Source organism: Elephas maximus, chromosome 9 (genome assembly GCF_024166365.1).
Source record: "Elephas maximus indicus isolate mEleMax1 chromosome 9, mEleMax1 primary haplotype, whole genome shotgun sequence".
NCBI classification, from domain to species: domain Eukaryota; kingdom Metazoa; phylum Chordata; class Mammalia; order Proboscidea; family Elephantidae; genus Elephas; species Elephas maximus.
Genome location: NC_064827.1, coordinates 16414528 through 16438879, shown reverse-complemented (window position 1 = coordinate 16438879; position 24352 = coordinate 16414528). Strand labels below are relative to the sequence as shown.

Genomic DNA, 24352 nt, shown 5'->3' with positions numbered 1-24352 from the left:
AACATTTCAGTCCACTCATTTCTTTTTATAAAATTATAAAAATGGGATCATGGAACCTTAAAACTGAAATACCTCCTGAAGTCTTCTTTAAACCAAACAGTTTAGCTTAATTAGTAAAGAATGTCTGCCTTGACCATTGTGCTCTTTTAAGATCTGTCTGTGTATCTATATGGAAACCCTGGCGGCATAGTGGGTAAGAGCTATGGCTGCTAACCAAAAGAGTGGCAGTTCGAATCCACCAGGAGATCCTTAGAAACTCGATGGGCAGCTCTACTCTGTCTTAGAGGGTTGCTGTGAGTCAAAACTGACTCCACGGCGACTGGTTATGTATCTGTATGGGATAAAATTGACAACAGCAACTCAAAAGGTTAGATAAGAACCTGAGGGGGTTGTGAGTTTATGTTATGGAGCCCTGGAGGCACGGTGATTAAGCACTCAGCTGCTAACCGAAAGGTCAGCAGTTGGGAAAAAAAGATGTGGCAGTCTGCTTCCATAAGGATTACAGCCTTGGAAACCCTATGGGGCAGTTCTGCTCTGTCCTATAGGGTCGCTCTGAGTCACAGTCCACGTGATCAGTGGCTTTGGGTAACGGGAGTTTATGTTAATGTGGGGAGGAACAATTCGGAAAAGGAGGGTGAGAATGGTTGCACAACTTGAAGAATGTAATCAGTGTCACTGAACTGTACACGTAGATGTTAAGTTGGTGTATGTTCTGCGTAATAAATTCTCAACAACAAAATAATTTTAAAAAAGCATAGTATTTTACATCTTACTTTTTAAATTAATATCATGAATATTTTCCGTATCAGAAACCATCCTCTTTTAGCATCACGTTTAATGAATACACAGTAACACATTCTATGCGTGTTAATTATTGTATCATCCCCCTGTTAGTGGATGCTTAGTTTGTTGCCTGTTTTTCATTATATTCAGCACTTTAATGAATTCTTTGGAGTATTGCTGTCTTTCTCTTTTCCTGCTGCATATTCTAGGTCATCTTTATAGACATACTGAGTTTTCTTCCTTTTTATTGGATGGGCTAGCTTCTATGTGCGTGTGTGTCTACATATCAAATAATGATTCTGAGTGAGATGGCAGCTTGGTGTTGGCCAGGCAGCGTAAGCCTATGGCAGGGGCAGTGCTGGGTCTGTCTTGGTGGCACAGGCAGTGTGGGAAAGTTCTGTCTGACCGAAGATCAGAACTGCCTACCTGTCCTTTGTCTACGCCTTTGTCTACCCCCATTTCTGCCCTGACCCCCTTGCTGCTTGCCTGCACCATGTATTGTGTGGCTGATCCTTCCGGTTCACCAGCCACTTACAATTTGGCCAACTGATTTACAGTTCCTAAGCCAGGCTGTTGAAAGAGTTGATTGAAGCAAAAACTCACTCTGCTGTACACACACACACACACACACGTACTCAGTTACTCCAATAAAAGCTTCAGAAAATTATTTCAAAGGCTTGACATTGTATTGCTTGGTAAAGCAAGCTCTCCACCCCACCCCCCAGAGGTAGGAAGAGATTGAAATTAGACTTGATTTCAAAGCCTTTCAAAAACAGAAGATGGATGGAAATATCCCAGAGATTATCCTGAACCTGAAGCAGGAGAGAAGGAAAAAGGGCTTGAAAAAATGAAATAAAACAGAAAAAATAGCCTCTCAAAACTTGTCTGGCTTGGGGAGTACAGACAGTAGAGACATGAAGTGATGTCAGCCACACACAAGTACATGGACCCAATTCCGATCTGCTGTGGCTGGGTCAGAGGGAACGGATTTTAGGTGAGAAGCTAGCCGCTCTGTCTTAAGTCCTCAGCTACCCTCGATCCTAACGCCTTATTTCATTTTCTTTAAAACATGTATCACTCTAAAATAACTTCAATTATTTACTGTCTTTTATCTTCCCCTCACCCCTTAGAGCCCTGATGGTGCAGTGGTTAAGAGCTTGGCTGTGAACTAAAAGGTCAGCAGTTCAAATCCACCAGCCGCTTCTTGGAAACCCTATGGGGTGGTTCTACTCTGTCCTGTAGGGTTGCTATGAGTCGGAATCAACTTGACAGCAATGAGTTTGGTTTGGTTTTGGTTTTTATTCCCCCCTAGAAGGAGCCCCGGTTGCACAATGGTTAAGCACTTGGCTGCTAACTGAAAGGTCAGCGGCTCAAACCTACCGACATCTCAGCAGGAGAAAGATGGGTAGTCTGCTTCTGTAAAGATAACAGCTTAGGAAACCGTATGGGGCAATTCTACTCTGTCATGTGGGGTTGCGATGAGTTGGAATGGACCAATGGCACCCAACAAGAGTGGCAACATCTCATCTAGAACATACTTTCCTTGAGGGCAGGAACTGTATCCATCCATCTTGCTTATTATGTATCACTAGAACCTATAAGAGGTCTTGGCACTTAGTAGGTCCTCAGTAAATATTTGTGGGATGACTGAATGGATGGAATAATCAAGAAAAGGATGAAGGAATTAAATCGGTAATTCACACACCAAAAGCCACATCCCTCCCTATAACTGGAGGAAGTAAGATCAGAATCTATGTCTATACTGTGCTATAGTCTGCTCATTTGTATCCCTGCATTTTGATAGTAGTGGAGTTAACGTCCACAGTCTCTTTGTAATTGGGTAATGAGACTCCTCAGATACACCTGTTAATTCCTTGGGAGCACATATAGCTTCTCTTGGTTAGTATAAAACAAAGAATAAAAAAACAAAAACAAATGTTTTGAGTGTTAGATTATTAGATTCTCAGATGTTCTTCTATTGTGAACTTGAATGAGGTGAACTTTCAGCTAGAAGAAAGATAATAGGAAGTGAGATTTCTGTTTATTATACCACAGGTAAGCTCAAGTGGAGAGTGGGCTTACCTTTCATTATAGTTGGGATATACGGTTGTCTACCAACATTTCGCACCTCTCACATTTATTGGGAAGGTCCTGTCCCATTGATAGTGCATGCTGCTGAAAGGCAAGGACCTTTATGATTGTTTAAGAAAAAAACCAACCAAAAATGGACATGTGCTGCAACTTGTTGTTTCTTCATGGTGTGGTATGATATGTGTACATTTTTGGTAGGAAAACTAGGAGGGGTATCTAAGGATAGCCTTGTGGGAGGGGACAAGGAAAAAAACCCACACCACCCACAAAAATTCAACCATACTCAAGGAAAATTCACCATGCTTCCTTTTATGAAAACACGTGGTACCAACTAAAACTTCAAAGCAGAAAATAATTGAGTCTTGAAAGAGTTAAGAGCCAGTTTACAATAACACATACATGCAGTTGTTGTTAGGTGCCATCAAGTTGGTTCCAACTCATAATGACCCTATGTACAACAGAATGAAACATTGCCCGGTCCTGCACCAGCCATATAATCATTGCTATGTTTGATCCCTTTTTTTTTTTTTTTTAATGTCTAGTGTGAAACCCTAGTGGTGTAGTGGTTAAGTGCTACAGCTGCTAACCAAGAGGTCAGCAGTTTGGATCCACCAGGCGCTCCTTGGAAACTCTATGGGGCAGTTCTACTCCGTCCCGTAGGGTCGCTATGAGTCGGAATCGACTCGACGGCAGTGGGTTTTGGTTTTTGATTGTTTTAAGTGAAAGTTTACAAATCAAGTCAGTTTCTCACACAATATATACATCTTGCTACATACACCCAATTGCTTTCCCCCTAATGAGACAGCCCGCTCCCTCCCTCCACTCTCTTTTTGTGTCCATTTTGCCAGTTTCTAACCCCCTCTACCCTCTCATCTCCCCTCCAGGGAGGAGATGCCAACATAGTCTCAAGTGTCCGCGTGATCCAAGAAGCTCACTCCTCACCAGCATCCCTCTCCAACCCATTGTCCAGTCCAATCCCTGTCTGAAGAGTTGGCTTTGGGAGTGGTCCCGGTCTTGGGCCAACAGAAGGTCTGGGGGCCATGACCACCGGGGTCCTTCCAGTCTCAGTCAGACCACTAAGTCTGGTCTTTTTACAAGAATTTGGGGTCTGCATCCCACTGCTTTCCTGCTTCCTCAGGGGTTCTCTGTTGCATTCCCTGTCAGGGCAATCATTAGTTGTAGCCAGGCACCATCTAGCTCTTCTGGTCTCAGGCTGATGTAGTCTCTGGTGTATGTGGCCCTTTCTGTCTCCTGGGCTCCTAATTACCTTGTGTCCGTGGTGTTCTTCACTCTCCTTTGATCCAGGTGAGTTGAAACCAATTGATGCATCTTAGATCGCCGGTTGCTAGTGTTTAAGACCCCAGATGCCTCAAGCCAAGGTGGGATACACAATGTTTTCTTAACAGATTTTATTATGCCAATTGACTTAGATGTCCTTGAAATGATGGTCCCCAAACCCCTGCCACGCTGGCCTTTCAAAGTATTCAGTTTGTTCAGGAAACTTCTTTGCTTTTGGTTTAGTCCAGTTGTGCTGACCTCACCTGTAATGTGTGTTGTCTTTCCCGTCATCTAAAGTACTTCTTATCTACTAATTAGTGAATACCCTTCTCCCACCCTCCCTCCCTCCCTCCCCACTCTCGTAACCATCAAAGAATATTTTCTTCTCTGTGTAAATTATTTCTTGAGTTCTTATAATACTGGTCTTATACAATATTTGTCCTTTTGCAACTGACTAATTTCACTCAGCATAATGCCTTCCAGATTCCTGCATGTTATGAAATGTTTCACAGATTCCTCACTGTTCTTTATCATCGTGTAGTATTCCATTGTGTGAATATACCATAATTTTCTTTATCCATTCATCCGTTGATGGGTACCTTGGTTGCTTCCATCTTTTTGCTATTGTAAACAATGCTGCAGTGAACAAAAGGGTGTGCATATATCTGTTGGTGTAAAGGCTCTTATTTCTCTAGGATATATTCCAAGGAAGTGGGATTGCTGGATCGTATGGTTGTTCTATTTCTAGCTTTTTAAGGAAGCGCCAAATCGATTTCCAAAGTGGTTGTACCATTATACACTCCCACCAGCAGTGTATAAGTGTTCCAATCTCTCCACAGCCTCTGCAGCATTTATTGTTTTGTGTTTTTTGGATTAATGCCAGCCTTGTTGGAGTGAGATGGAATCTCATTGTAGTTTTGATTTGCATTTCTCTAATGGCAAATGATCGAGAGCTTTTCCTCATGTGTCTGTTAGCTACTTGAATGTCTTCTTTACTGAAGTGTCCATATCTTTTGCCAATTTTTTAATAGGGGTGTCTTTTTGCAGTTGAGTTTTTGCAGTATCATGTACATTTTAGAGATCAGGTGCTGATCAGAAATGTCATAGCTAAAAACCTTTTCCCAGTCTGTAGGTAGTCTTTTTACTCTTTTGGTGAAGTCTTTGGATGAGCATAGGTGTTTGATTTTTAGGAGCTCCCAGTTATCTAGTTTTTCTTCTGCTTTGTTAGTAACGTTTTGTATACGGTTTATGCCATGTATTAGGGCTCGTAACGTTGTCCCTATTTTTTATTCCATGATCTTTATCATTTTAGATTTTATATTTAGATCTTTGATCCATTTTGATCTCATCTTTGTGCATGGAGTGAGGTATGGGTCTTGTTTCATTTTTTTGCAGATGGGTATCCAGTTATGCCAGCACCGTTTATTAAAAAGCCTGTCTTTTCCCCATTTAACTGTTTTGGGGCCTTTGTCAAATATCAACTGCTCATATGTGGATAGATTTATGTCTGGATTCTCAATTCTGTTCCATTGGTCTATGTATCTGTTGTACCACTACCAGGCTGTTTTGAATACTGTAGGGGTACAATAGGTTCTAAAATCAGGTAGAGTAAGGCCTCTCACTTTGTTCTTCTTTTTCAGTAATGCTTTAGTTATCCGGGGCCTCTTTCCCTTCCATATGAAGTTGGTGATTTGTTTCTCCAACACATTAAAGAATATCATTGGAATTTGGATCAGAATTGCATTAAATGTATAGATCACTTTTGGTAGAATAGACATTTTTATAATGTTAAGTCTTCCTATCCATGAGCAAGGTATGTTTTTCCACTTATGTAGGTCTCTCTTGGTTTCTTGCAGAAGTGGACTGTAGTTTTCTTTGTATAAATCTTTTACATCTCTCGTAAGATTTATTCCTAAGTATTTTATCTTCTTGGGGGGCTACTGTAAATGGTATTGATTTGGTGATTTCCTCTTTGATGTTTTTTGTTGGTGTAGAGGAATCCAACTGATTTTTGTATGTTTATCTTGTATCCTGATACTCTGCTGAACTCTTCTGTTAGTTTCAGTAGTTTTCTTGAGGATTCCTTAGGGTTTTCTGTGTATAAGATTTGATCCCATTTTTGCAGCCACTTATTAAGGGTCTTCCTCTTTTTCGCTGACCCTCTGCCTTACCAAACATAATGTCCTTCTCCAGGGACTGCTCCCTTCTGATAACATGTCCAAACTATGTGAGATGAAGTCTCGCCATCCTCATTTCTGAGGAACAGTCTAGCTGTATTTCCACCAAAGCAGATTTGTTCTTCTGGCAGTCCATGGTATATTCAATTTTTTTCACCAACACCATAATTCAAAGGCATCAGTTCTTTGCTCTTCGTTATTCACTGTCCAGCTTTCACATGCATATGAGGTGATAGAAAATACCATGGCTTGGGTCAGGCACACCTTAGTCCTCAAAGTGACATCTTTGCTTTTGACCACTTTAAAGAGGTGCAGTAGATTTGCCCAGTGCAATGCATCATTTGATTTCTTGACTGTTGCTTCCCTGGGCATTGATTGTGGATTCAAATAAAATGAAATCCTTGACAACTTCAATATTTTCTTCACTTGCCATGATGTTGCTTATTGGTCCAGTTGTGAGAATTTGTGTTTATGTTGAGGTGTAATCTATACTGAAGGCTATAGCCTTTGATCTTCATCAGTAAGTCCTTCAAGTTCTTTTCACTTTGAGCAAGAAAGGTTGTGTCATCCGCATATCACAGGTCGTTAATGAGTCTTACTTCAATCTTGATGCTGTGTTTTTCTTCATATTGTCCAGCCTTTTGGACTATTTGCTCAGCATATAGATTAAATTAGTATGGTGAATGGGTACAACCCTGATGCACAACTTCCTGATTTTAAACCACATAGTATCTCCTTGTTCTGTTCAAATGACTGCCTCTTGGTCTATATACAGGTTCCACTTGAGCACAGTTAAGTGTTCTGGAATTCCCGTTCATCACATTGTTATCCATGATTTGTTATGATCCACACAGTCATGCCTTTGCATAGTCAATAAAACACAGGTGAACATCTTTCTGGTATTCTCTGCTTTCAGCCATGACCCATCTGACATCAGCAATGATATCCCTTGTCCCACATCTTCTTCTGAATCCGTACTGAATTTCTGGCAGTCGATGTACTGCTGCAACCATTTTTGAATTATCTGCAGCAGAATTTTACTTGTGTGTGATATTAATGGTATTGTTCGATAATTTCCACATTCTGTTGAATTACCTTTCTTTGAAATGGGCACAGATATGTATCTCTTCCAGTCTGTTGGCCAAGTAGCTGTCTTCCAAGTTTCTTGGCACCTCCAGCGCTGCATCCATCTGTTTGTTGAAACATCTCAATTGGTATTCCGTCAATTCCTGAAGCCTTGTTTTTTGCCAGTGCCTTCAGGGCATCTTGGATGTCTTCCTTCAATACCAAGGTTCTTGATTATATGCTCCTGAAATAGTTGAACGTTGACCAATTCTTTTTGGTACAGTGACTCTGTGTATTACTTCCGTCTTCTTTGGATGTTTTCTGCATTGTTCAGTATTTTGCCTGTAGAAATCTTCAGTATTGCAACTCAAGACTTGAATTTTTCCTTCAGGTCTTTCAGCTTGAGAAATGCAGAGTGTGTTCTTCCTTTTTGGTTTTCTAATTCTAGGTCTTTGCACATTTCATTATAATACTTTACATTGCGTTCTCAAGCTGCCCTTTGAAATCTTCTGTTCAGCTCTTTTACTTCATCATTGCTTACATTTGCTTTAGCTACTCTGTATAGCAAGTTTCATAGTCTCTTCTTACTTCCATTTTGGTCTTTTCTTTTTTTCCTATCTTTTTAATGACATATATACACACACACACGTACATACAATAAGATCATTAAAATAGAAAACGTAAGATTAAAAAATGCTGTTGTGGTTAGATGCCGTCGAGTTGATTCTGACTCATGGAGACACTATATGTGCAGGGTAGACCTGTTCCATAGAGTTTTCAAGGCTGTGACCTTTCCGAAGCAGATTGCCAGTCCTGTCTTCTGAGGTGTCTCTGAGTGGATGCGAACCTTGAACTTTTCTGCTAGTAGTTGAGCGCTTAACCATTTGCGCCACCCAGGGTAGAGGAATAGAAAAGTAAGTACTGTTCATTTCCAAACTGAGGATAATATTATTACTACGAATAAGTCTGCCTTGTAGGAAGTACAGTCAGAATACTCCTTAGAAGAGAGGGTGGTGAGACTTTATCTCGCTTATTTTGAACATGTCATCACGAGGGACCAATCCCTAGAAAAGGATATCTGCTTGGTAAAGTAGAGGGTCAGTGTAAAAGAGGAATACCCTCAATGATAAAGATTGACACAGTTTCTGCAACGATGGGTTCAAGCATAACAACTATTGTGAGAATGGCTCAGGACTGGCGGCGTTTCGTTCTGTTCTACATAGGGTTGCTATGAGTCAGAACCAACTCAACAGCACCTAACAACGACGATTTAACCCTAAGCTTCCTTACAAAGGCCAAAAGGAGAGGTTATGGATGTGCTCTCTAATTCTCCTTGAGGGAAACAGGTAATGAATTCCAAAATGAAGATGTTTTGTGAGCTTCTCAGAATAGCAGAGTCACTGTTTGGACCTGGGCCTCTTATTTCCCCAACAGGGTCACCCAGTATACTCCGTACCAGCCAGAGGTGTCTCAGGGCAGGCTGGAGAGTCTACTGAACTTCCAGACCATGGTGTGTGACATCACAGGCCTGGACATGGCCAATGCATCCCTGCTGGATGAGGCAACTGCAGCGGCCGAGGCGATGCAGTTGTGCCACAGGTGAGGTCAGCCTCGAATCGGGATTCCCTCAAGGTGAGGACGTCCTCCTGTCTCTCCTGCTGTTTCAGGCAGTCGGCGCCCAGGGAAGTCAGTCTATCTATCTGTCTTTCTCACACACACAGTTGTGCATATGTGTACACGCACACACACAGACACTTATTTGTATGAGATACATTATATCAGAGCATTTTTGTTAGCTGCTGGTAACAAAATATCACAAATAAGAGTGGCTTAAAAAGCCTATGGTGTCCCTGGGTGATACAAACAGTGAGCACTGCTCGACTGCTAACTGAAAAGTTGGAGGTTTGAGTTCACCCAGAGGCACCTTGGAAGAAAGGCCTGGAGATCTTCTGACAAATTGGCCATTGAAAACCCTATGTTCTAGTGTAACATACATGGGGTCACCATGAATTGGAGTTGACTTGATGGCAGCTGGTTGTTTTGTTAAACAAGTGGCTATTGCTTATTGCTTAATGTTATGTAAGAAAGAGTTTTCATTTTCTTTTTTAATGTTAAGTCCAGGGCTGTTTCGACAACTCCAGGATACCAAGAATCAGTGCTTCTCTTTCTCTGCCATCTTTAATGGGAGGCTTTCATCCTCATGGTCACCAGATGACTGCTGGAGCTCAAGCCTTGACATCTATGCTCAGGAAGAAGAATGGGGGAAGGGCAAAGAATGCTTCTAGCTAAATAATTCCCCTCTAAAGAGGTTTCTGGAAGCCCCCACTCAACATCTTCCACTTACATTTCACTGGTCACCCTTTCTTGCAAATAACCTGGGGAAATGTAGTTTTTTTACTTTTTTCTTTTTTAACATAGGTACATTGTTGCCCCTTATATGTTGGGGTTCTGTTACTAAGCATGAAGAGGAGAATGGATAATGGATGGGAACTAGCAATTTATAAAAATAGGTATAAATAAGTATACCCCTTTTTGTTAAAAATATTGTTCTTATATTTTGTTTAATGTTTTATAGCCTATTTTTATTTCCTATTTAACAAAATATTGTGAACATTTCCCATCTCTTTAGTCTTCTTTCTAGAATGTGACTTTTAATGACTACATAGTAATACTCACATAATTTATGTAACCTCACCCCTGTTGGCAGACATTTGGCTTATTCTCACTTTGTACAGTTAGTAATACTTTATGAGCATCCATATAATAAATTGTTGTCAAAACTTCTGATTGTTGCCAGAGGATAAATTTGTCCTGAGGATAACTTTGAAGAAGTAGAATAGTGATTGGCCATGGTGAATAGTCAACAATTGTTCTCCAGTTCCTCACCTTCTTTAATCCTCTGCCTTGTGAGTACTTTTGAGCTTACATCCCTGGTGGAATTCTCACGTGGATGGTCATGAGGTTAGCAAATCTGCCCACATTCTTGGTGTGTCTGTCTGAGGTTTTGTGCCCTGGCCCCTGAATGCCCACGGGAGCCCTTTTCTCGGCTTCCAAGGACTAGGAGATCACACCCAAACTTGCTCCACAGGTATGGAGGCCTTCACATTCCTACTTAGCCACGTGAGTGGCTCTGGGCAGTGGGTTCAGGCTTTTCCTCCTGTCCTTGAAGGACAGCCAAAAGGAATGCTGTCTGCCTCCCTTTCAGTCATTTCATCTATCTCCTCATTCCCGCACTTTCACATCTCTCCCCCACCCCTCTGCCTCTTTTTCTGAGCAAAGGCTGTCTTCTCACACTTGAGGAAGCTGAGGACTTTCCCCCCGATGGTCCAGGATTTGTCCTGAATTGCTTAGTGTTAATGGGTTCTCACGCTCTCCAAATGTTTGCCTTGCATCCTGTCTCCTAATTCTCATTCCTTTGGGCCTGCACTTAGTTTTATTTTTGAAAAGTAGCCTAAAGAGCTTTATTATAGGAATGATGGCGTTTTATGTAGAAGGGTAAAAAAGCAAAATCCTTTTTTCCTATGGAAACTCTATTATGATAAAGTTTGAAAGACTTTTTAATAGTGGAATTTAACTTGACTAGGAAAACCACGTTTTAAACTGTTGAAAGGCTTTTTGCTTTTTATCTTAAGGAAAGGTTTGAAAAACAATAGTGGTGTTTTGTCTCCATATTACATGGTTTAGGCTTAGATAGTGCTTTTCTCCAGGCTTGTTTAGACTTGAGCTGTGAAGAGTGTTGTGCATTTGACCATTAGCTGCTTCCGTATCTTCCCAACTCTTCCTACTTTTCTGTTAAATGTATTTTTGTTACCAAAGTAATAATTCTTCATAGTGAAAAAAGATTCTAACAGTAGAGAAGAATATTGTCATGGATTGAATTGTGTCCCCCCCCCCCCAAATATGTGTCAACTTGTTAGGCCATGATTCCCAGTATTGTGTGGTTGTCCTCCATTTTGTGATTGTGATTTTATGTTAAGAGAATTAGGGTAGGATTGTAACACCACTCCAACTCAGGTCACCTCCCTCATCTAGTGTAAAGGGAGTTTCCCTGGGGTGTGGCCTGAACCATCTTTTATCTCTTAAGAGTTAAAAGGCAAGCAAGCAGAGAGTTGGGGGACCTCATACCACCAAGAAAGCAGCACCAGGAGCAGAGTGCACCCTTTGGACCCGGGGTCCCTGCGCCTGAGATGCTTTTCGACCAGGGGAAGATTGAGGACAAGGTCCTTCCTCCAGAGCTGACAAAAAGAGAAAGCCTTCCCCTGGAGCTGACGCCTTGAATTTGGACTTGTAACCTGCTAGACTGTGAGAGAATAAATTTCTCTTTGCTAAAGCCATCTGCTTGTGGTATTTCTGTTACAGCAGCACTAGATGACTAAGACAGATACAATGAAACATAAAACCTACTCTTCTCAATCCCATTCCCCGGAGAAAGCCACTGTGAACAGTTTCTTGTGTATCTTTATGGGAAATTAATTGCATAGCACAATATCCATGTATCCTCCACCCTTTTCTTTTTACTTAAATGTGTTCATAATATCAAAACTATTGGCCATCCTCTTCTGTTTTGTTTCCTGAAACCATGGACCTGTAGAAAGAGGACACCCAGGCTTTGGGTCCTAGACCCAACTCTGCTGCTTCAATAGCCACGTGGCTTTATACAGGTCATGACCGTTCTGAATCCTTTTCCTCTTCTCTTGAATGAAGACACTTGGCTTAGATATGTGTTGTTCTGATGGCAATAAAATTCTGTGATGTTTTTATTAGATCACTGCCATCTGAGTCAACTCTGACTCACAGTGACCTTACATACAACCGAAAGAAACTGCTTGGTCCTGAGTCATCCTCATGATGACTGATATGTTTGAGCCCATTGTTGCAGCTGTTGTGCTAATCCAGCTCACTGAGGGTCTCCTTCACTGGCCCTCTACTTCACCAAACACATTGTCCACCTTCAGTGATTGATCCTTCCTGATGACATGTTCCAAGCAAGGAAGTCAGACAGTGTTCTGTTGTGTTCCATAGGGTTTTCGTTGGCTAATTTTAGAAGTAGATCTCCTGACCTTTCTTCCTAGTCTGTTTTAGTTTGGAAGCTCCCCTGAAACCTGTCTACCATAGGTGACCCTGCTGGTATTTGAAATACCAATGGCATAGCTTCCAGCATCACAGCAACATGCAAGACACCACAGTGCGACACACTGACAGACAGGTGGTGGGGAAGTTTTTATTAGGTGAGGTAATTTTTTTTTTCATTTGTACCTAAACACTACCCTTTTCTTTCTTTTTCCTCATTTTATTTATATATATATATATATATATTTTGAGCCATTTTAAGGCTGATTTTGCTAAAAGAGGTTAGACCAGGAATTGGATTAAGTGGAATTCCAATCAGCGAATACCGTTAGCCATTAATGACTCAGTAATTTTATACTCTGCTCAGACTTTCCCCAGTGCTCTCTCTGCTTTGTGTTCTTAGAAGATGCTCTGATTTCTTTTGTGCTCATGTTTGAATGTGATTTTTCTTTTAAAACAGGCACAACAAGAGGAGGAAATTTTTTCTTGACCCTCGTTGCCACCCACAGACAATAGCTGTCATCCAGACTCGAGCCAAGTAATTAATTCCATTCATGTTTTCAACTCAGGGGTAATAAGCTCACCTCCGCAGTTTCTCTTTCTCACTTCCAAACTGACTGGAGGTGAAAAAAAAAAAAAATGGAGGTGAACCTGGTTTAATTGGGATTGTCAACCTTTGCCATAAATCCTCCCCTGCTCTTTGGGCTACCTTCCTACTTCCTGGGATCTCTCCGGTGCATGAATTATATCCAAATGGAGAGGAGAATACTCAGGAATTTAGGTTACCCTTGCTTCATAATAAGGTATCATGTTGCCTGTTTTGCCCTTTGTTTCTTTTTGTTTGTTTCGTCTTGTAAGAAATAAAAACAAGACCAAACCCTTGTTGTCAAGTCAATTCCCACTCACAGAGAGCCTATAGGACAGAGCAGAACTGCCCCATAGGGTTTCCAAGGAGTGGATGGTAGATTCGAACTGCCAACCTTTTGATTAGTGGCTGAGCTCTTAACTACTGTGCCACCAGGACTCCTCTTCTTATAAAGCAGTAATTAAAAATATTAAAAGTAATTTCAACAGTGCCTCAGAAAGTCTGAAAAACAGAGAGAAAATGGAACCTTCACACAACTGTTAAGATTGTGCGTGTACCCGCAAGCATAGATTACCGGGAATCCACACAATACCTAGGCGTAGTGTGATGTAGAGAAAAGCTTTTGTTAGATGAAACCAATACAGCACCACACCCCTTTGGGAGCGTGTTTCCCTGCTTTCTCCTTTGTAAAAGCTGGCCTATTTTTCCCCACCCCATACCACCATCCCTTCAGAGGGGTTTTCTGATACATAATTGGGATGAGATGATTTTAGGAATCTGAGGAAAGTCTTCCTTGTCTGACTTATGGGTTTCCATCCACCTAAGGCTGATCCCAGCTGAAAGTGGCGACCCCTCTGTTGTTTCAGCTACTGGTTCTTTAGCCCCAGGTTCTCTCTGAGGAGCAAGTTTTGACAGGAAAGCAGGAGGGGAAGTGGTGAGGTTGGAAAAGAGAAAGGGGCTGAGCTGTTAGGATGCACTGGTGTGAAGCACTGGTGCCCTGAGGGGCCAGATGTGGCAAGAAGTAGGTGTAAGGGGTGGGGAGATGGAGGACAGGCACAGAAAATTGCACAGTGGTTAAGAGCTTGTCTGCTAACCAAAGGTTGGCTGTTCAAATCCACTTGCCACTCCTTGGAAACCTTATGAGGCAGCTCTACTCTGTCCTATAGGGTCGCTATGAGTCGGAATCAACTCGAGGGCAATGGGTAAGGTAAGGGAAGGCATCACTGAAAAGAGACTTCAGGTGATTCAATTTTTCATTTGTATACTCAGAGCATGGTTGTCTTCTGTCTTTGCAGGTACACTGGAGTCCTCGTTGAACTGAAGTTACCCCACGAGATGGACTTCAGTGGAAAAGACGTCAGTGGAGTCCTGTTTCAGTACCCCGACACCGAGGGGAAGGTCGAAGACTTCACAGAACTGGTGGAGAAAGCCCATCAGAGCGGGGTAGGAAACCCTCCCTTTTGGGGGGCCCACTGAGCTGTGCCCCAATTTCCTTACCTTTATTACATGGAATGATTAAACTCTCTCCTTCCTACCTCTTTTTTGTTGTTGTTGTTCACTGATGGCTAGCACATGGTACCAAAAAACCCAAACCTGTTGGCTGTCGAGCTGATTCCAACTCATAGAGACCCTGTAGGACAGAGTAGAACTGCCTCATAGAGTTTCCAAGGAGCACCTGGTGGATTTGAAGTGCTGACCCTTTGGTTAACAGCTGTAGCTCTTAACCACTATGCCACCAGGGTTTCCAGCACATGGTAGGTACGCAGTAAACACCTGCTGAATGAATAGCTAGATCAAGTTCACAGAATATGACCCAACTCCAACAGTCTGCCTTTGAGATAATTTTTCAATTTTCCCACTACTCTTAGGGGATGGTAACAACCTTGTCCATTTCTCTTTCGTTTCATTTTCAGAGCCTCGCCTGTTGTGCTACTGACCTTTTAGCTCTGTGTATCTTGAGGCCTCCCGGAGAATTTGGGGTGGATGTTGCCCTGGGAAACTCACAGAGATTTGGGGTACCCCTGGGCTATGGGGGACCCCACGCAGCCTTTTTCGCTGTCAGAGAAAACTTGGTGAGAATGATGCCTGGAAGAATGGTAGGGGTGACAAGGTAATGCAGCTCATGTTTCTGCCTTTTTATTGTGGTCATGATTTTCTCTGTTTCTTCTCCTGACCACAGAATTGTTGATTTTACTCTGAATTTAACTGGGCCATGTTGGGTCGATTAAGGAAGTGTATAACATAGATTTAGGAGGGAGATTCCGTTTGGGGTATGAACTAGTGTTGTGATTGTTAGCTGCCGTTAAATTGGCTCCGACTCACGGCAACCCCATGTACAACAGAATGAAACGTTGCCCAGTCCTGCACCATCTTTCTTCACAATCGTTGGAGTCCATTGGTGTGGCCGCTGTGTATTTTGAGTGCCTTCCAGCCTAGGGGCTCATCTTCCAGTACTGTATAAGGTATTGATCTATCGTGATCCATAGGGTTTTTAGTCACTAATATTTGGGCATAGATCACCAGGCCTTTCTCTGCTGAAACCTGTCCACCATGGGTGACCCTGCTGGTATTGGAAATACCAGTGGTATAGCTTCCACCATCATAGCAACACACAAGCTACCACAATATGACAAACTGACAGGTGGGTGGTGGACTAGCACGTCTTCTCAAATGCTGTAATTTTGTACATGTTTGGAAAAGTATATGTATAATTTATAACTTATTAGTATTGAAGCCACATAAGTAAATTTATGTAGGCTAATGAAAACCTCGAGAAACTGAATACTATGGATGTGTTTCATATCTAACCAATTTCTTTCTTAAAAGTATTATCACGCCACATAGTTGGTAAAGACAAGGGCAACGAGGACTTGGAGAGCGCGCGTTGAGTGCGATCCACATGATTTCCCAGGGGCTGCTGCCACTCGGCCATTCCAGTAACTCCCAAATGTACTTTCTCAGGTGCTTCTCATTGATGAAGCTTTTCAGATTAGGAATTTGGGAGAATGTCCTGATTGTTATTAGAGAAATTTAGTATGATCTTCTAGACCTTTCATAATACCTGGGTTATTAATATAAGTGAATAATCTGATCTAGCCGATGATGTGACATGCATTTTTGAAATGTTCTCAATTTGTCACATGACAACAAAAGGCCCTTTGCTTTTTAATGCAAAAATAGTAGTTTCTTCAGGTATTCTTACATTAGCATCTCCCAGTAATGCTTTCACCGGATGAGATGAGTCAGGAAGCTTTCTAATTCTATTAAAGAGTCAATATTGTGTGTTGATTTCTACATAGGGTGTCCTACCTTTCTGAAAAATGGACCCCCCAGAGCTTGATGAAATAAAGGATAAAACTTGACTCTTTCTGTTTCTTCAAGTTTTTTTTTGAAGCAGCAGAAATTTTTTATTTGAGGGACCTAAACTGAAAATGGTTTAGAACATAATTAAAAAAGATAAAACAGCAAAAAAAATGACCTTTTAAAAAACATTTTCCTTCTCCAAGATTTTTAATTGTATTAGAAAGGGAAAAAATCATATTAGAGACACATGATAATATGACTTTTTTTTATTAATAACCATGTAGTCACTTTAGAATTCCAGTGCAGAATTTCTGCTTACCGTGTCAGACTGTAAAAACGGCGTAGGGGCAGCATCTGACCTCCTCTGACTTCACAAGGGGGAAGGAGAATCAAGATCAAGAGCCCATTCCTGTGAGGTGGAGGTCAGACATGCCTCCTCTCTCCGCCATCTTTACTAATTCTGACACCAACCATCCCTCCCATGGCACTCTCTGCTTCTCTGCTGAGTTTGATAATTCATTGCAGGGGCCGCAAAGAACTCACAGACCATAGTCACTATTATAGGGTTTATTAGGGAAGTAACAGGTTACAATTCAGGCTCAGGGACACTCAGAGATACAGTTCTTCCATCAGGACAGCTTCTTCCCAACCATGCTCGCAGGCACACCTCTCCCTGGCCCTTGGCCTCTGCCCAAAGGCACTCAGCTTTCCTGCCCTGTGGGCCGAGAAGCCCACTGCGCTGTCTCCTGCTGCTGGGTCTCTCCTGCCATTGCTTCTCACCATCTTCAAGGTTACAGCTTGCTCTCTGCCTCCTGGGTCCAGGAGCTTCTCAGCGCAGGGATCCTGGGTCCAAAGAACATGCTGGCTCCTGGCCCTTCTTCCCCAGTGGTGTTGGGATTCACTTCTTTCCTGCCTCTGGCATGGCTCTTTTCAAACCATCAGGATGGCAAAACTGACCAGTTCCTCTGGTGGGCCACAGTTACCCTATCACACAGTTTCACGCAGTCACTTAGGTGGAAGTTATAAGACCATGGCTAGAAAGGCCGTGCAAAAGTGATCCATCACACCACACAGATATTTCCCTTTTCCCTGTGTCTTCAATCACTATTATTACATTAGGCTAGACAACTACTGGGAAAATTCAAGTTTCTCAGCCTTGTATATATTTAGTACATATCTATATTGTTATATAGATCTCTATATCTCTATAGATGTTGTACATATTTTGGTGCCTCAAATCCTCAAAATACAAATTAAAAATCATTTGTCCTATTTGGAAGAAGAGGTCCCAGGGTGGCGCAAGTGGTTTGTGCTGGACTATGACCTAATGGTTGGCTCTTCAAACCCACCCAGTGGGATGATGGAAGACCTGGCAATCTGCTTCCATAAAGATCACAGCCAAGAAAACCCTATGGAGCAGTTCTACTCTGCCACATGGGGTTGCCATAAGTCAGCATCAACTTGATGGTTTCGTTTTAGTATTTAGAAGAGGAGGATTTGGAAACTGTTTATGACCTTGCACCCAAGCAAATCTGCTGAATTCACTTCTAGTTGGAAAGGAAAGAGGCAGGTTCACCTGTGACAACCCCTGGTGATTATTATCAGTGCTAACTGGATGCTTTCTTCTTGGTCCAGAGATGCTGTCGGGAAAGAGGTGTATCGCCTTGCTCTTCAAACCAGGGAGCAACACATCCGGAGAGACAAGGCCACCAGCAACATCTGCACAGCTCAGGTAAATCACATACCTGGCCTGCCCACCGAGTGCTTTTCAATCTACAGAAATAAGTTCTTCCTCCAGCCACCCGTTCATGCATTCATTCGCCACCTGTTGAGCAGTGTGCATGCCGGAAATGGCGAGGTCTTACGGCAAAGAAGCCTCATGGTCTTGTCAGGCCAAATTGCAGTGTCTCACTGGTGTTCTGTGTACACAAACAATGTCACCTGTGCATTCAGGTCACTGGAAGTGTTTTCTTTTTAATTTTAATTGTGCATTAGGTGAAAGTTTGCAGAGCAAATTAGTTTCCCATTCTGTAGTCTGTATGTAAAGCGTTCTAAGACATTGGTTTCATTCCCACAATAAGTCAGCACTGTTCCCATTTCTGCCCTGGGCTCCCCGTTTCCTTTCGTCCTGATTTCTACCCATTCCTGCCTTCTCATCTTTGCTTTTGGGCAAATGTTGCCCTTTTGATAGCAGAAGTGCTTTAACATAAAAGAAAGGAAAATGTTAGCTCATAAAAAAAAAAAAAAATTTTTTTTCATATAGTCCCCTAAAATCCCATCTTTAGTCTTGAATCCACCAAGCTTATATAAAAGACGAAGAGATGACTCCAATTTTTAAAGAAAGTTATAGTGAAATATATACAACAAAAAATTCATCATTTTAACCAATAATCAAAGGAGCCCTGGTGGTGCAGTGGTTAAAGTGCTTGGCTGCTACCCAAAAGGTCAGTGGTTTGAACCCCCAGCTGCTTCACAGAAGAAAAATATGGCAGTCTGCTTCTGTAAAGATTTACAGCTTTGGAAACCCTATGGGGCAGCTCCACCCTGTCCTATAGGGTCACTATGAGTCAGAATTAACTCAATGGCAATGAGTATTTTTGTTTTAATGGATAATCATGTCTAATATTTAAGTGTACAATTCAGTGACACTAATTACATTCACCATGTTGTACAACCATTACCGCTATCTATTTCTAAAAGCTTTTCATCACCCCAATCAGAGCCTCAGTACCTCTCAAGCAAACACCCTGCCTCCTATTCCTGGTACCAAAAAAAACCAGTTTCCATCTACTTGATTTCAACTTGTAGGGATCCTATAGGACAGAGTAGAGCTGCCCCATAAGGATTCCAAGCTTGTAATCTTTATGGAAGCAGACTGCCACATCTTTATCCTGCAGACTGGCTGGTGGGCTCGAACTGCCCACCTTTCAGTTAACTGCCAAGCGCTTAACCACTGCACAACCAGGGCCCCTTCCTCCCTGGTAAGTACATAAACTTTGGTCTCTATACATTTGCCTATTCTAGATGTTTCATGTTAAGTGGGGTAAGTGGGATCAAGTGTTTATTCCTTTATTTGTTGATGGACGTTTAGGCCGTTTCCACCTTTTGGCTGTTGTGAAGTGCTGCAGTGAACACTGGTGCACAAGTTTCTGTTGGCATTCCTGCTTTCAATTCTTTTGGGTATACACCTTGGATTGGGATTGTTGGGTCAGATGGTAGCTCTATGTTTGACTTTCTGAGGACCGCCAAACTGTTTTCTGTAGCAGCTGTGGATTTGCATTCCCCACAGCAATGGATAAGGGCTCTGATTTCTCCACATCATCACCAACATTTGTTATTTTTGTCACCTTCTTTTTATTAGCCTTTTGTGCCATCAAAAGGAGCCCTGGTGTGCAGAGGTTAAGTGTTCAGCTGCTAACATAAAGGTTGGCCGTTCGACCCCACCAGCTCTGCAGGAGAAAGATGTGGCAGTCAGCTTCCAAGATTACATCCTTGAAAACCCAGTGGGGGCAGTTCTACTCTGTCCTGTTATTTTTGTTAGGTGCTGTCGAGTTGGTTCTGACTCATAGCAGCCCTGTGTACAACAGAACAAAACACTGCCCAGTCCTGCGCCATCCTCACAACTGTTGCTATGTTTGAACCCGTTGTTGCAGCCACCGTGTCAATCCATCTTGTCGAGGGTCTTCCTCTCTTTCGCTGACCCTTTGCTTTACCAAGCATGACGTCCTTCTCCAGGGACTGGTTCCTCCCGGTAACATGTCCTAAGTGCCTGAGACGAAGTCTTGTCATCCTCACTTCTAAGGAGCATTCTGGCTGTACTGCTTCCAAGATAGATTTGTTCATTCCTTTAGGGTCACTATGGAAACCTTGGTGGCACTGTGGTTAAGAGCTACAGTTAACCAACCAAAAGGTTGTCCGTTTGAATCTACCAGGTGCCCCTTGGAAACTCTATGGGGCAGTTCTACTCTGTCATATATGGTGAGAGTCCTTTATAATGGTGTTTATAACTCCTTTATAATGGTGGAATTTGGAGATTTAGCATAGTGATTCTAAGTTATCTTGGCTGCTGTGTTTCTCCCTCAGGTAGGTTGCAGTTGGCCTGCAACTTCCGTAGAGAATGATACTGTTATCTTGTTCCTGTATTCAGTTTTGGCATCCCAAGTCTCTGTGTCCTTTTAGGCCCTGTTGGCGAATATGGCTGCCATGTTTGCAATCTACCATGGTTCCCGCGGGCTGGAGCACATTGCCAAGAGGGTACATAATGCCACTCTGATTTTGTCTGAAGGTGAGTCAGCTGTCTGTTTTAAAGCCTTTGGGCATGACTTGTCTCATAAATTTGAATAAGTAAAATTAAAAACTCACGGGATGTCCAATACGGTGTGCAAAATTAATAATCAAATCAGAAACTAAATTTCAGTATCTATGATAGACTGAGGGTCACTAGTTTGAATATAAAGAGCTCTTACTTATTCTCCCACCCAAGAAGGATGACCACTCTGATAGAAAAAATGGGGAGCAACTACTAAATTTTTTTTTAAGAGCGTAATTGGTATGTTAGGAGAGAGGAGAAAACAGAATCATACAAATTACCTAATTAGAACCAGAGAAGTCCGAAAAAAGAGAAATGCAAAGACATTCATGACATCTTAAAATTATTTAAAAGTCCATATATATCACCACATACATACACACACACTTTTAGAGGAACACATATCAAAACATGAACAGCAGTTATTTTTGGATAGCAATGATGGTGATGTTTGTTCTTTTTTGCAAATAGATATCTCAGAATTTTTTGTAGCCCAGTAATAACTATGCTTAAACTTGTTTTTGTTTTTTAAAGAAGCACCTACCAAAATGCTGGCCAGGATCAGGACCAGACTGTAGTAGAATTTAGCCTAAGTTGTCTGTGAAATGTCAATGGCAGACGCAGGAGGCTTCTGGGTAGAGATTCCTGGCTCTCCTATCTTGTCAGGTCTCAAGCGGGCAGGACATCAGCTCCAGCATGACCTGTTCTTCGACACTTTGAAGGTTCAGTGTGGCTGCTCTGTGAAGGAGGTTTTGGACAGAGCCGCTCAGCGGCAAATCAATTTTCGGGTCTTCGAAGATGGCATGGTAAGTCAGATTTCCAAGGTTTTTACAAATTCTCTAAATGTGCATGACTTCTCATCAAGAGCACCCTTGTTTATGTTTTTGAGAATCAATATTGGAAAAAATATCAATATGGGTGCTTTGGGTACAGCCTATTTTGTCTGTATTTTTCCTTTTCAATTTGGAACACTGCGATTATCTCAAAGGGATAATTCACCCTCAGTTTTCTTTAAGATGCTGTGTTTTCTTACAGAACTCAAAGGCACGCATTTTGCTGGTAAGATTCCTTTGAGTCTCTTCACAATATTACTGTTAAAGGTAAAGGCTATGATTAGTGAAAGTTAAGGGGAAAAATGTAAACATATTCAGTACCGTACAGGAGTGCTCTGCAGTCACTGGCCAGTCCAGAGCTGGCTTGTAAAACCAAACTGTGGTTTGGTCCAGTCGGCTTTCCCTAAAGGCCAACTTGGGTGTAATGGCACCCTGATATTTTGGACAGATTGTCCAGGATCTTCTCACCCTTTGATCTCTCTTGAGGTTTCTTCAGTGGCCTTAGAGTTGAGAACTAATGTTTTCTCTTTTGTTTTCATTTCCATAGCTCGGTATTTCTCTTGATGAAACAGTCAATGAAAAAGACCTGGATGACTTGTTGTGGATCTTTGGCTGTGAGTCATCTGCAGTAAGTAAAAGAAAAACGCAGATTCCTCCAAAGTGGGATTCAGCGTGACTATTTGAGGTGGTGTCAGAGATGGCTTTGCCTCTTGTAGCCCTGAGAGTAAGGGAGAAGGGGTCCTTCCCTCTAGAACCATGTATTAAATTTAATCATGGCATTTGTTCCATGCGTTTGACTAGAATTTACCGAGCACTACCCACCCAGGGCTTTATGAGCCTGGGGCGGAATGAGGAGCAAGCCCTCTGTTTCATTGGGACTGTTCTCCAAGATCACAGAGCTATGTCAAATGGGAATCCTTGCTTGAGTAGTGACGCCCAGTAGCTTATCTGACAGCCCTTTAAGATATGATTTTCTGGAACTTGTTTCACTACTCAATGAACATGAGGGAGAAATAAAAAAAATTTTTTTTTGGCAGTAAAAATTGCAAATTTTTTCCATATCCTGTGGCAGAGGTCAATAGAAATTAAAGATGGCGCTCTGGAGAATTTCCACAATTCCTAACTCCTGACACCCATTATCGTGCCATAGAAGACACCCAGATGGGTGATTTCCTGTGCTGTGTCAGAACACAGACTTGGGTTTTGTGGCCCTGAAGCCTGAATGTTTCCACATGGTTCCAGTCATGGTCCCGGCCCCTAAGTTTCTGTGGTCTCTCCATGCAGGAGCTGGTTGCTGAAAGCATGGGAGAAGAGCGGAGAGGTATCCCAGGGACTACATTCAAGAGAACTAGCCCATTCCTCACACATCAAGTGTTTAACAGGTTTGTGAGGCTTGTATGACTTCTGTATTTTGTGCTGTGGCAATAAGCGGGGGAGCATAGTAGGGAGCTGCTTCAGATTTCGACTGTGTTGTGGCGTGGGTTATTTTTAATTTTTATTGTGCTTTAAGTGAAAGTTTACAAATCAAGTCAGTCTCTCATACAACACCTTATATACACCTTGCTATATACTCCTAGTTGCCCTCCCCCTAATGAGACAGCACACTCCTTCTCTCTACCCTGTATTTCCGTGTCCATTCAGCCAGCTTCTGTCCCCCTCAGCCTTCACATCTCCCCTCCAAACAGAAGCTGCCCACATAGTCTCATGTGTCTACTTGATCCAGGAAGCTCACCAGTATCATTTTTTATCCTATAGTCCAGTCTAATCCCTGTCTAAAGCATTGGCTTTGGGAATGGTTCCTGTTCTGGGCTAACAGAAGGTCTGGGGACCATGACCTCCGGGGTCCCTCCAGTCTCAGTCAGACCATCAAGTGTGGTGTTTTTATGAGAATTTGAGGTCTGCATCCCACTGCTGTGCTGCTTCTTTAGGGATTCTCTGTTGTGTCCCCTGTCATGGCATCATCAGTTGTAGCCAGGTACCATCTAGTTCTTCTGGTCTCAGGCTGATGTAGTCTCTGATTTATGTGGCCCATTCTGTCTCTTGGGCTCATACTTGTCTTGTGTCCTTGGTGTTCGTCATTCCCCTTTGCTCCATGTGGGTTGAGACCAATTGACGCATCTTAGATGGCTGCTTACTAGCGTTTAAGACCCAGATGCCGCTCTCCAAAATGGGATGTGGAATGTTTTCTTAGATTTTATTAAGCTAGTTGACATAGATGTCCCCCAAAACCATGGTCCCGAAACCCCTACCATTGCTATACTGGCCTTCAAAGCATTTGGTTTATTCAGGAAACTGCTTTGCTTTTGGTTTAGTCCAGTTGTGCTGACCTCTCCTGTATTGTGTGTTATCCTTCCCTTCACCTAAGTCAGTTCTTGTGGCCTGGGTTATTGAGTTGACCTGTGGTTCCTTAATAAATCATGTCGCTGGTTGCTGTTGAGTTGGCTCTGACTCAGAGCAACATCATGTAGAACAGTACGAAACGTTGCCGGGTCCTATGCCACCTTCACCATCATCGTTCTGTGAGTCCACTGTTGCAGCTGTTGTGCCACACCATCTTATTGAGGGTTTCACTTGTTTTCGTTGACTCTCTACCAACTGTAAAAATGGCCTGGCAGGGGCATTGACTGGCTTTCTCTAATTTCACAAGGGGGAAGGAGAATCGAGATCAACAGCTTAAGGCTGATTCCTAAGAAGCGGAGGTCAGACATGCCTCTTCTCTCCACCACCTTTACCAATCCTGACACCAACCACCCCTCCCCACAGCACTCTCTACTTCTCTGCTGGGTTCAATGATTCATTGCAATGACCACACAGAACTCACAGACAATACTCACAATTATGGGGTTTACTAGGGAAG

The 24352-nt window shown here is 42.4% G+C and overlaps 1 protein-coding gene across 1 annotated transcript in view; it reads left to right on the top strand.

Moving 5' to 3' along the window:
• The window catches only part of GLDC (glycine decarboxylase), a 92650-nt gene that overhangs the window by 23596 nt on the left and 44702 nt on the right, over positions 1-24352 (top strand). Inside the window, exons 4-12 of the mRNA XM_049896780.1 lie at positions 8829-8993; positions 12925-13002; positions 14346-14493; positions 14964-15160; positions 17989-18085; positions 20533-20638; positions 21329-21468; positions 22043-22123; positions 22780-22877. Of these exons, the coding sequence (XP_049752737.1) occupies positions 8829-8993; positions 12925-13002; positions 14346-14493; positions 14964-15160; positions 17989-18085; positions 20533-20638; positions 21329-21468; positions 22043-22123; positions 22780-22877 (1110 nt within the window). The remainder of the gene's footprint in view (positions 1-8828; positions 8994-12924; positions 13003-14345; positions 14494-14963; positions 15161-17988; positions 18086-20532; positions 20639-21328; positions 21469-22042; positions 22124-22779; positions 22878-24352) is intronic.